The following is a 12,235-nucleotide window of genomic DNA, read 5'->3' as shown; positions in this document are numbered from 1 at the left end:
CTCCTCTTCCGGCTCACGCTCGGCAAATGGGGATGAGGACGTGGGCAGCTTAGCTATAGCTATGTTCAGCTGAGTGACATCTATGCGTCACCAACTGTCGCCAGCACCCCTGGCGTGCACGGATCGTCGGTACCGCCTCTTGCCTTGCAGCTCTCACCCTAGAACCCGCTGGCTGAACACTACAGCTATACCTCAGCTAAAGGAGGCTCTGCTGGTGTTCACCAACGCCAGCAACGACTCCAAGGATAATTCAGCATCCAACGTGCAGAAATAAATCAGTGGTTGCCATTATATTACTTGATTGGCTGAACAAGATACTAAGTGGCATAGATGGTAGCAGGGCAAGTGAAGCCTCTGGGACAAGGTAAAGGTCGTGTGGCTACTATGGCATAGCATGGAGTATGGAGTAAGTGCAACCAACACAAAAGCACAGGGAAGCAGCCGCTGCACTGTCTGCAGTCAAACCAGAAGAGCTAATGTCAACCACAGGGGGAAACCAGAATGCCTGCAAATGACTCACAACCGGTGACTTAACAATGCAGGTGAACTCGTCGCAACACGGCAACTGCTGCACTAGAAATAGCTCCTGCACTGTGCAGTTGCTAGGAGACCAGTTCATCTATCTACCCTTTCTTAAGGTAGGGGAAAGAATAGCAGGCAAATTATGGTGGGCCCTGGGGACTTCCCTCTACTTCAGAGGACTGGTTCTCCCCTGTCTATTCACTCCAGAACATAGGCACATGGAGACTTTCCCAGCACTAACTCGGGCACATTCATCCCAACAGCTGGGAAGTCGCTGTAAAGGCCATGTGGAGGCATGACACAGGCCAACTGCAGCGTGACCACAGCCCTGCTCTGTTACTATTCACAGGGAAACGTCCTGAGTCCGAGCCGTGGCTCTGACCACCACCAGCATTCACTCTATAGGAAGCACTTAAGGCCTTTGCTAACTCTCGGCTCATATGCTGTGATGTAACGAGGGACTTAGAAATTGCTCAAGCTACAGAAATGGACTCTGAGACCCGAAAATATCAAGTGACATATTGGTTTTTGATTCTGCTGTGACTTTTCTCCTGGGGACAGGGTCTCTGTGTGGCCAGGCTGGTCTAGAACTTGCAATCCCCCTGCATCAGTCTCCCAGGTGCTCTGCATTTGCCATCACAGGAACCGCCTTTAATTGTAGGAGAAAGCACTTCAGAGGCTCCTTACCGTATGGCTTCTCCTCCGTTATCTTCCCGGTAGAATCCAGTGTGTCGGTAGCTTTCCCCAGCTCTCCGATGGCAATGTACCTCTAGGAAAGGGAATGAGAAGAGCGGCCATGAGTGGCACGGGACTGCTCGGCATGCCTTCAAACAAAGCACACCTTACCAACACTGCCAGCCTGAGACAGAGTGAAGGAAACAAGGCACTGAAATTGCTTTGCTGGCTTATTTCTGTTGTGTGGGAAGCATCTGTGAGGCCAGAAACATTCACAAACACCAGCCAACATGAGAAAGAAAAGCAAAGCCCATTAAAACGGCTTTAGGGCTTAGATGTATAGTATTATTGCACATTTCCTGGACTATTTTTATACTGGGTACTCTGGTTTTTAAGGGAACTGCAAACACAGTCTGTTCTCTGTTTGATGAGTCCCACACACAAACATTCAAGCAACCATAGATTTCAAATATCCTAAAAATAAAACGATTTCTGCTGATTATGTGTGGACTTGTCATTACCCCTAAACAGTCCAGGATAACATCTGCTTCCAGAGCATTTCCTTCGTGGAGGTGCCATGTGGCATAAGCCTAGAGATGGAGGGTGAGAGGCAGGGCTGACTCGCATGCACACATCACATCATGTTTTAGCAGGGCTCAAGGCCCGTGGACTATGGAACCGATACTCTGCAGAGAACAGGGACATTACATGCCCGAGAGTGGAAAGAACAGTGTGACAATACAACATGGCACCACAAGGATCAATCATTTTACCAGGCATACAACTACGATGACTTCAAGCATAGTGATGTGACACTACTCCAGGAAGCACTAACGACCGGTCTCAGTAGCGAGATTGCTCATTTAAAAAGCTAAGTATTGGAAACCAATGGGCAACACTAGGCTAGACACCAAGTACAGCAGAGGCACCTTAAACGCAGTGTTTCCTCAGTAAAGACAGCTGACACTACAGCTCTCTGAAGGGAAACTATTCAGAACTGATCATGATCCATAAAGGACGTTAGTCCTCATCAGACTAAGAGGGCTGAGCACGGGCCGCTTCCCTCCGGGCACGCCGGCACGGTGCGTGCTTTCCACCACTCTTCTCTTGGGGGCCTCACTCGATGTGCTGAGAAAGGCAAAAGGACTATAATGTCCTGGAGACATGAACCTTCACTTATATGACTCTTAAAGTGACACTCTGGCCAGGTACAGTGCTGTACCCTTCCATCCCAGCACTTGGGAGGCAGTGGCAGCCCCATGTCTGTGAGTTCGAGGCCAGCCAGGGCTGCTTAGTGAGCCCCAGGTAGGCTACATTAGTGACACCCTGTCTGGGGACAGAACCTCAAAGTACTGTGTAAAAATGCAAATTAATAATGATAAACAAGTGCTAGTAAAGGGACTAAAAATGAAAAAGAATATTAAAAATTATAGCTTCCACAAGTATGCACAGACACCACAGCAAAAGGCCTTTGATGAAGCTGCCTTCCTATCATATTTCTTATCAAAAATGAAATGGGCGGGGGCAGGGGGACGGAGTCTCCAATGTATTTGAATAATTTCATTTAAACATTGCATTAGCACTGGCAAGAGTCAGCTTCTTACAGCTCCCCACGCAATCGCTTCTCTAGCTTGCTGCAGTCAACCTCAAGTCGCCATCCCTCGGAGATGGAACAGGAGGATGAGGGTCAGGAGAAGCTCAGAGTCAAGCTGGTAGGGAGGCAATTACAGCTCCATCACAGATGGCGAGGTGCTTAAGTACATCTTAATTGCTCCAGAATCAGCTCATCTTAAAGTAGGGAAAATAATAAGTGCCTCCTGAGAAGAAGCCAAGGATTTAAAGCAACAACCCTGTTCCCAGTCAACAGCGGATAGCAATTGCTACCGCACAAAAACAGAGAGTGGATCTGAGGTAGCACTGGCCAGAGTGACTCATACGGTAACACAGAGTTCTTGTGGGCAGCAAAGCAGACTAGGGAGACAGCTCAGTGCCTGCTACACTGGGAGAACCAAGAACACACATAAAAGCCAGTGCTATAAGCAGAGACAAGTGGACCCCTAGGGCTCGCTGACCCGCCAGGCTAACCTAGTCAGCAAGTGCTGGGTTCTCAAAAACCAAGGTGAGTGGCTCCTGAGGAAGGGCACCCAAGGATGATCGCAGGCTTCCACTTGCATGCAGACCTGCACAAACACAAAGTGGGGTGGGGGTGGGGCAACACACTGTCTATATTAAGAAGATCATGATGATGTGTTACACGCTGTGCCTTTGACTGTACCCACAGTAGACCACTATATAACATGTTTGAAGTGGGCATCTTATGCTTGCCAGGTGTCCATCGTCCATTGAGGCTTCTAGTTCTGGATGTCCTTGGAACAAGCCAAGTGGACAACCTTGATTTTCTTCTCTTCAGTAAACACCAAACCCTTTCATTTCTCTGTTAATTTCCCATGCCCTGGAACTTTCAAACCCTCACCTCCAAAAGATGGACAACAGTATGCAGTCAGTATAAATGGTATACATAAAATGGGTGGACGGCTGTCCTAAATCCAGATTCTCTAAGAACTATGAAAGGACAAGGTATTGTCCTCAGTGTGCGTGAAATTCCCAGACACAAACTGAACAGCCCACAGTGACCCTACAGCTCTAGGGAGTCACTGCGTGAAGAGGAAGGACACTGACGACAACTCCGGTGAGGGAAAGGGGCCTGGTGTGACTAGCCTGACAAGGGCCACTCTCCGTGGCTCATCTTCCTGGGCTCTCACGCATGGTGCTCGGCACAGACTGCCCGCACACATGCACTGTTTCCCATGTCTCATCAACTGATCCGTCCTTCCCCAAGTTATAACAGTCAGCAGGCGCTACTGCTCTGGTGTTCCCTACCGGACAGAGACGACGTCAGCTTAACACCAGGCTGGCAGAGCTATACACAGGCCTGACGAGTGTCTGTGAGTGCGATTTCTCCACAGTTCTGTCCTAACTTCAGATAGTTAGGCTATAGCTGGAAGCTCACAAAGAACACGGGGGTCCTCCTGTGTCCCCCCGATATGTGGGTTCTTTTTAGGTGGCCTGAGGTCTACATATTGGGTTCAGAACCCCTACTTGTACATCAGGACTTACTGAAAAGCTCCAACAAATTTTTAATTAAGATTTATTTGTATTTTATATGCACAAGTGTTTTGTATGCACACATTTACATGCCCCCAGGAGAGCTGCTGCCAGCAGAAGTCAGATGCCCTGGAGTTGGACTTACACATGCTTGTGAGCCAGCACGTGGGTCCGCTACATGTGGGACAAATGTCCTTAATCACTGAGCCATTTCTCCAGCCCTGTTGTGATCACTTCAAACATGTATAGTATGTCTTCCAACACTTCCTCTATCAGAAATTTAAAATGAGCACATACATTCTATTCCCATCGCAGTGCACATCTGGGAGAAATTCTGGTTTTGTTTGTTTTATTCTGAGATTGCAAATTTTTTTAAAAAGGCAAAATAATTAACATGGCTAATTTCAATGGAGCCACCAAGAGCGTCTCAGGACTCCCTGGCTACACTGGCAAACTGACTGTCTACAAGATGGCTGTTCTCACTTTCCCTCAGACTGGCATCACTCAGGTACCTGTAAGCCACATGGAAAAGCCATCCAGACCAACCAAACCTCCAGCTCACTGCCAACAAGATGACACGGGGACCACACACAGCTGAGCGCCCTCCCGTGGGGTCTACTTCCCACTCACCTACGCTGGACACAGAACTGGGCTTTGGAGGTATTTACTCTCCTGGATGGATATCTGGGAGCTGCGAACTCTGTCAGTATCCATACATTTATTGCAGCATGCAAACGGAAACCCTGCAGAAATTCCACTGAACTTTGTGCTCTTTGGGACTTGTGACTTCTGGCTGAAATCACTTTCCCCTCCAGTCATCTCAAGCTTGCCTTGAAAGTTCACAATTCAAGACTGCACCCCCCACCAAAAAAAGGCTTGGCGGGGAGCGGGGCATATTACTTAGGATGAAGAACATTTTTTTAAAAATTAGAAACCAATGGCACAGGCCTTTAATCCCAGCACTCGGGAGGCAGAGGCAGGCAGATCTCTGTGAGTTCAAGGCCAGCCTGGTCTACAAAGCGAGTCCAGAACAGCCAAGGATACAGAAGAAGCTACATCTTGAAAAAAATAAACAAAGCAAAAACTTAGAGACTAAAACCATATTTGAACGTCTTCATTGTGAAAGGAAAAGCTCTCCACAGCTCCTCAGTGTCCACCTTCACATTTCAACATATTCTTAGAAATATCTCAGAGTTAAGAAGGCACAGAAAGAAACACACTGAACTGGCCTCTGAAGACTGAACGGATGCCGAAATCTTAAAGCCTGGCTGACTGTCACGGGAGTGCCACGGCTGCTGCTACAACATGGCATTCCGGGGGAAACGTCACCTCCTGAGCACATCCAGCATGCAGAACTGCAGCCAATGATACGGCTCCAGTTGTGCCAGCTTTGCCCGAGAGGCCACTGTGGCATGCCTCCTTGTAGATGCGGGCTAGCCTCGTACCTGTACCAGGCTAATAAGAGTCAAGTTTCACCACAGTTCAACTCCTCCTCTGCGCACTTGGTCTCCAAGGCATGTGCAAAGCAGTCAGCTCTCGTCCTCATCTAGAAAGCTTGTTTAGGCAGCTCCCCGGAACCTCATCAGACCGGGGACTTCAATCGCATGTGCTGCCCAGCGTCTGCACATCACACAGCAGCCATCTGTCCCGTCTCCCAGAGTAATTTTATATAAATTATATTTTATGCAGACCCACTTCTAATTGGATTCCAATCTTTTTTTTTTCTTCCTGAAACATGGTCTCACCGTGTAGGCGTGGTATGTTCTATGTAGACCATGCTGGCCTTGATATCCACTGTCTCTGCCTCCTGATTGGAATGTGGGGTTTAAAAGTGTGTGCCACCACACACCTGGCTTGTGAACTATTTTTGAATCCACATTTGTCTACACCCAAAATCCTTCAATGTGTGAAATTTCTGTCTAGAAAAATCGTCATCCCCCCCCTTTTTTTCTTTAAAGAAAAAGCTTTTTCTTTCTGATGACTGTTGTTTTTCTCTACAGTGTGAGAAATTACAGGAATTAAAAACAGAAAGAAAGAAAGAAAAAAGAAAAGAAAAGAAAAATTAACTGTATTCAAGATTCCCAACAGAACTTGTTTGGATGAAATTGACTTCAGGTGTGTACAGAATACACAATCTACCAGGCCTGATATTCAGAGACACAGGGCCTGATGCCACGTGAAGTGCCCGGCACAATGGGAACTGTAAAGAAAATCTAGATGCTTTTCACACACATTATACACATAACCTCAAAAGAGCAGTGAAGAAAGCAAAAAGGACTCAGGGTTCCAGAGAAAAAAGACCACAGGCAATACAAAGCCCAGTAAGGGCTCAGGGCCCAGGGCCCAGGGCCCAGGGCATAAGGCACAGGGCACAGCACACAGCACACAGGGCACAGGGCACAGCATACAGGACACAGGGCCCAGGACACAGGACACAGGGCACAGGGCACAGCATACAGGACACAGGGCCCAGGACACAGGACACAGGGCACAGGGCACAGGGTAGGCCTCTCAGCTCTAACCCCTTCCCTGAGTGAGACACTGGAACAAACAGCCTAGTGTCCCCACAGCCTCCACTCTTCACAGACATTAGCGATAGTGGATGGCCTGAAGGTTTTATTTTATTTAAGAGCCCAATGGTGGCACATGAAGCAGTGAGCTCCAGGCCAGAATGTAGTAACATAAAATCCAGCGCTCTGCCTGTTAGTCAGGAGTGACTATATGAATGGCTGCTGAGCAGAAGACATTGCTAATGCTTCCTGGCTGCAGAAAAACATCCAGCCATGTTGGAATAGCAGTGCCTCCCGTGTGGCCTGGCTTGTGGGGAAGAGGTCACAATGAGATGCACGTACATAAACTGAGCACCTGCCACCCAGAGTGAAATGAAGCAACAACACTCTACACAGGTGTGACGCTACACTCGGCGTGCAAAGCCAATGAAAATCCGTCCGTACACTTATGTAGAGAAAGAGCAGCGCAGACTCTATCATTAAGTCCAGGGCTACTTAGGAAGCTACAGTCACTAACATCTTTTAAAACGAACTGGAAAGAAAATGTCAAAAGTACACGAGGGACTTAGAGGGGGGGACTATAGTCACATGTGGTCACACTCCTAATCCTAGCACTCGAGGGGTACCGATAGGAGGACCAGGAGCTCAAGGCCAGTCTTGGCCACACGAGACCGTACCTCAGACAAGCAAAGGCACATCATATACAGGATGGGGTTGTTTCCTGAACATGCTTGCTTATACAGATGTCTGTGTTTATAGCTCACGTAAGCGAGTTTACGACACCTACATGGGAGCTAGTCTCTACTGTCGACTTGAGACTTGCAAGCATGACGGAACAGACCTTTGACCCATCAGTGACGCACTGTATAGATTAGTTCCGTAAGGAGGGAAGATTCACCCTAACATAGGCTGGATCATGCATGGGCTGAGGTCCCAGGCCAGCGGAGCACAAGCAGCTGCCACTCTCTGCTTCCTCGCGCAGTGTGGAAGGGGCCTTTGCTCCCGCCTGCCCACCAAAATGGACCAAAGCCAGGAGCCGGAGCCCAGGGAAAGGAAGACACTTTTGTTATGTATATTATCACGGCAGGACACAAGGTGAGGAATATCGATTAATAGCTACTAATTGTTTCCTAACAAAAATGTGGTCATCAACACACGGGTCAAAATAAAATGACTTTTATTTTAATAAATACATAACATATAATAGGAAGAAAAGCAAGACATCTATGCCTGATCCAAAATTCTGTGAAACACAAAATTAGGTTTCTGTGACGAGATGCACCTGGGGTGTTCTATAAACGCTGCAGTCACCTGAGGCCCCTGAGTGCTCTGAGTGACAAGCAGCTTTTCTAGCTGAACACCAAAACGGTTCCTACCACATAAAGCCTGACCCAGATGTGTTTCCATCTTCAGTCATCACTTCTCTGCACACATGCCTGGAATTCACAAGCGAGCTCCCTCAGTAACACAGAGCACTGCACGTGCTCATGATGCTGTGGAGACAGACGGGTGGGTAGCAAATGTTTCAGTGACCTCAGCTAATTTGAGCTTGTGGGGGGCGAGAAGCCTGAGCAAGCTATTAGTGTAAATATGTCTTTGTTACTGACACAAAAGTGATATGTTTATTGCAAAACTTTTAGAAAACACTAAATAGTGTAAAATATAAAATAAGTATAACCCTCACTCCTCTACTGAACTGGAACCATTTACATTTTATAGTTAAACAATTAAAGCAACTGGCAAAACCTCGCATCAGAAGCAGGCTGCAAACGCTTGTGGCGACATTTGAGAAGGATGTCTCAATCCACTCGTAACTGACGACTTCCGCTTAACACCTTTTTGGGCAGGAATTGTGTCAGCTAATGTACATGGGGAGGTGCCAGCTGTGGAGGCTGGCAGCCATGACACCCTGGCTCTCTCTTCAGTGGTCCCTCCTACTTCTTCCTTCGCTCCTTCCTCCCCTCCCAAGAGCCTACAAAAGCACTCTGTGTTTAGTCAAGGCTACTCCTTGCTGTCGTTTGTGGGGTGTGTGCGTGCGTGTGTGTGTGTGCGTGTATGTGCCGTGTGTGTGTAAGTCTATGTAGGGATGTGGGGAGCATGTGCGTGTGTGTGTGTGAGTGTGTAAGTCTATGTGGGGATGTGGGGGGCACGTGTGTGTGAGTGTGTAAGTCTATGTGAGGATGTGGGGGGCATGTGTGTGTGTGAGTGTGTAAGTTCATGTGCGGATGTGGGGGGCATGTGTGTGAGTGTATAAGTCTATGTGAGGATGTGGGGGGCATGTGTGTGTGAGTGTGTAAGTCTATGTGAGGATGTGGGGGAGCCTGTGCATGTGTGTGTGAGTGTGTAAGTCTATGTGGGGATGTGGGGGGCATGTGCATGTGTGTGTGTGAGTGTGTAAGTCTATGTGAGGATGTGGGGGACATGTGCGTGTGTGAGTGTGTAAGTCTATGTGGGGATGTGGGGGGCATGTGTGTGAGTGTGTAAGTCTATGTGAGGATGTGGGGGGCATGTGCGTGTGTGAGTGTGTAAGTCTATGTGAGGATGTGGGGGGCATGTGCGTGTGTGAGTGTGTAAGTCTATGTGAGGATGTGGGGGGCATGTGCGTGTGTGAGTGTGTAAGTCTATGTGAGGATGTGGGGGGCATGTGCATGTGTGTGTGAGTGTGTAAGTCTATGTGGGGATGTGCGGGGCATGTGCATGTGTGTGTGAGTGTGTAAGTCTATGTGGGGATGTGAGGGGCATGTGCATATGTGTGTGAGTGTGTAAGTCTATGTGGGGATGTGAGGGGCATGTGCATGTGTGTGTGTGAGTGTGTAAGTCTATGTGGGGATGTGGGGGGCATGTGCATGTGTGTGTGAGTGTGTAAGTCTATGTGGGGATGTGAGGGGCATGTGCATATGTGTGTGAGTGTGTAAGTCTATGTGGGGATGTGGGGGGCATGTGCATGTGTGTGTGTGTGTGTGTAAGTCTATGTGGGGATGTGGGGGGCATGTGCATGTGTGTGTGTGAGTGTGTAAGTCTATGTGGGGATGTGGGGGGCATGTGTGTGTGTGTGTGAGTGTGTAAGTCTATGTGGGGATGTGGGGGGCATGTGTGTGTGTGAGTGTGTAAGTCTATGTGGGGATGTGGGGGGCATGTGCATGTGTGTGTGTGAGTGTGTAAGTCTATGTGGGGATGTGGGGGGCATGTGCATGTGTGTGTGTGAGTGTGTAAGTCTATGTGGGGATGTGGGGGGCATGTGTGTGTGTGAGTGTGTAAGTCTATGTGGGGATGTGGGGGAGCCTGTGCATGTGTGTGTGTGAGTGTGTAAGTCTATGTGGGGATGTGGGGGGCATGTGTGTGTGTGTGAGTGTGTAAGTCTATGTGGGGATGTGGGGGGCATATGCATGTGTGTGGACACAGAGGTTGACATACGTGTGTGTGTGTGTGTGTGTGTGTGTGTGTGTGTGTGTGTGTGTGTTGGCACAGGTTGATAGTACAATATTGTCCATGAATACCTCCCCCCCTCACTGAACCTGGAGTTCAGCATTCTGCCTGCACTGGGTAACCAGCTCCTGGATCTACACGTCTCTGCCCTCCAGCAATGGGGCCCAGGCCCATGCCGCCATGCCTGGCACACTCTGCTGTGTGTTGCACTACTGAGCCATCTTCCCAGCAACCCTCAGTGTCTTCATTTCACAACTACTGAATAAACCGTGTTTTCATTCAAAAGTACGTAGTTAACAAAATGGTCCTGTTTTTTAAAAATCCCACGACTAAAAACAAAAACAAAAACCTCTCAGGACTAGAAATAAGAGCTCAGTGGGTAAAGCATTTGCCATGTAAACACTATGTCTACATTCCCAGAGCCTGTGACGAGCAGGCATGGTAGCACTAGCATGTGCATGTACACACGTGCACACAGACACACATAGACACATACAGACACAGACACACACACAGAGACAGACACAGACACACACACATGTAGACACACACAGACACACAGAAACAGACACAGACACACACAGAGATACACAGACACACATACATATAGACAGACACAGACATACACACAAATACATAGACATACACACACATACACACACACAGAGAATCCTCCAGTAGAATTTATAGTCTATAACTTCTTTTCAGCTAAGAAATATCACATGTTAAGAAACCTAAATATAAGAGCAGATTAGTTTGAACTAGCTGTTAGCAGTACCTATTGATTTGTATTTCAGTCTGAAAGGAGTCTGACTGGAGCACACATTATCAACTCCTAAGTACTAGTTTCCAGGTGTTTGCAAATTCACCATATAATGTCAGGTGTTGAGTTGGTGGCAAACCTTAATCCCAATATTTGGGAGATATAGATGTTTGAGGGTAACCTGGTCTACACAGCAAGTTCCAGGCCAAGCCAGAGACACATAGTTAAGATCCTGTCTTAAAATAGAAAAATAAACCAATCACATTTAGGCAAATGTCAGAATTTACAGTAATCTTAGCGTTTGCAAACTTCAAGGTAATACTGAGCATTATTTTTAAAAAATTATGTGCATTTATCTGTTTTTGTGTCTAGGGAAAGCAATAAAACCAGCATTCACCAGTGAATATAAGGCCAGTTAGGGGTACATAAATGGGACTGTATTAACCAAAACAAAAGCAAGTGTGTTGCTGAGAGCAATTCATTGATCTCTAGGCTCCTCGTTAACTGCTATTGTATATCAGCTGTTTGACCCTGATCGGTTTTCTTTATTATATATTTTACATATTTTTATGAGACCCTACTGTACTTTTAAAATTATTATTACCTAAAGTTAATAAACTCAAAGTCTCAAATTTGCATGGCAAAAAAAAAAAAAGAAAGAAAGAAAGAAACCTAAATATAATGAGCATCTAAGAACCTCCTTATGGAGATGGTTTCAAATGTGGCAAACAAGCCACTGGGCAAAATGTCCTCATCTCTACCACAGACAGAATTCTGCCTAAAAAATAGGCAAGCGTGGATGCAGGCAGAGTCAATGGCCAGACTCTGCCAAGACAGGGTAAGCAAGTCCTCAATAGCTCCTGCCTCACAAATATGTCTGTCAGATATCTGGGCCAGAAGGCTGAAGATGCTCCAACGTTATAGAGAGTTTGGGGTGAAGATTCAGGTAGCAAACTGTCTCTATCATCTTCTCATTTGGAAAGCTGCTAACCTGCACTCCTGGCATACTCAGGTAATCAAGTTTATTCCTTCTCAAGTCTCTGATGGAGTGGAAGACCAGGTAGCTTAGTTTTACAATGAAGCTTAATTGTTTAGGGGTTAAGATGTTTTTAGGTCTAGATAGATGTTTTAAGTTGATAATGACAATATGTGATGGAGATTGATTTACATTCAGAAATTTAGATGCACCAAGATAGGAAAGATGTCTTCTTCAAGACTGCCAAATACAAATAGC

At 47.1% G+C, this 12,235-nt stretch overlaps 1 protein-coding gene across 1 annotated transcript in view; it reads right to left on the bottom strand.

The window, feature by feature from the left end:
- The window catches only part of Trub1 (TruB pseudouridine synthase family member 1), a 40,853-nt gene that overhangs the window by 15,821 nt on the left and 12,797 nt on the right, over window positions 1-12,235 (bottom strand). Inside the window, exon 4 of the mRNA XM_051146855.1 lies at window positions 1,210-1,291. Within this exon, the coding sequence (XP_051002812.1) occupies window positions 1,210-1,291 (82 nt within the window). The remainder of the gene's footprint in view (window positions 1-1,209; window positions 1,292-12,235) is intronic.

This window comes from Acomys russatus, chromosome 5, assembly GCF_903995435.1.
Source record: "Acomys russatus chromosome 5, mAcoRus1.1, whole genome shotgun sequence".
Lineage (NCBI taxonomy): Eukaryota > Metazoa > Chordata > Mammalia > Rodentia > Muridae > Acomys > Acomys russatus.
This window is presented reverse-complemented; position numbering and strand designations above follow the sequence as displayed.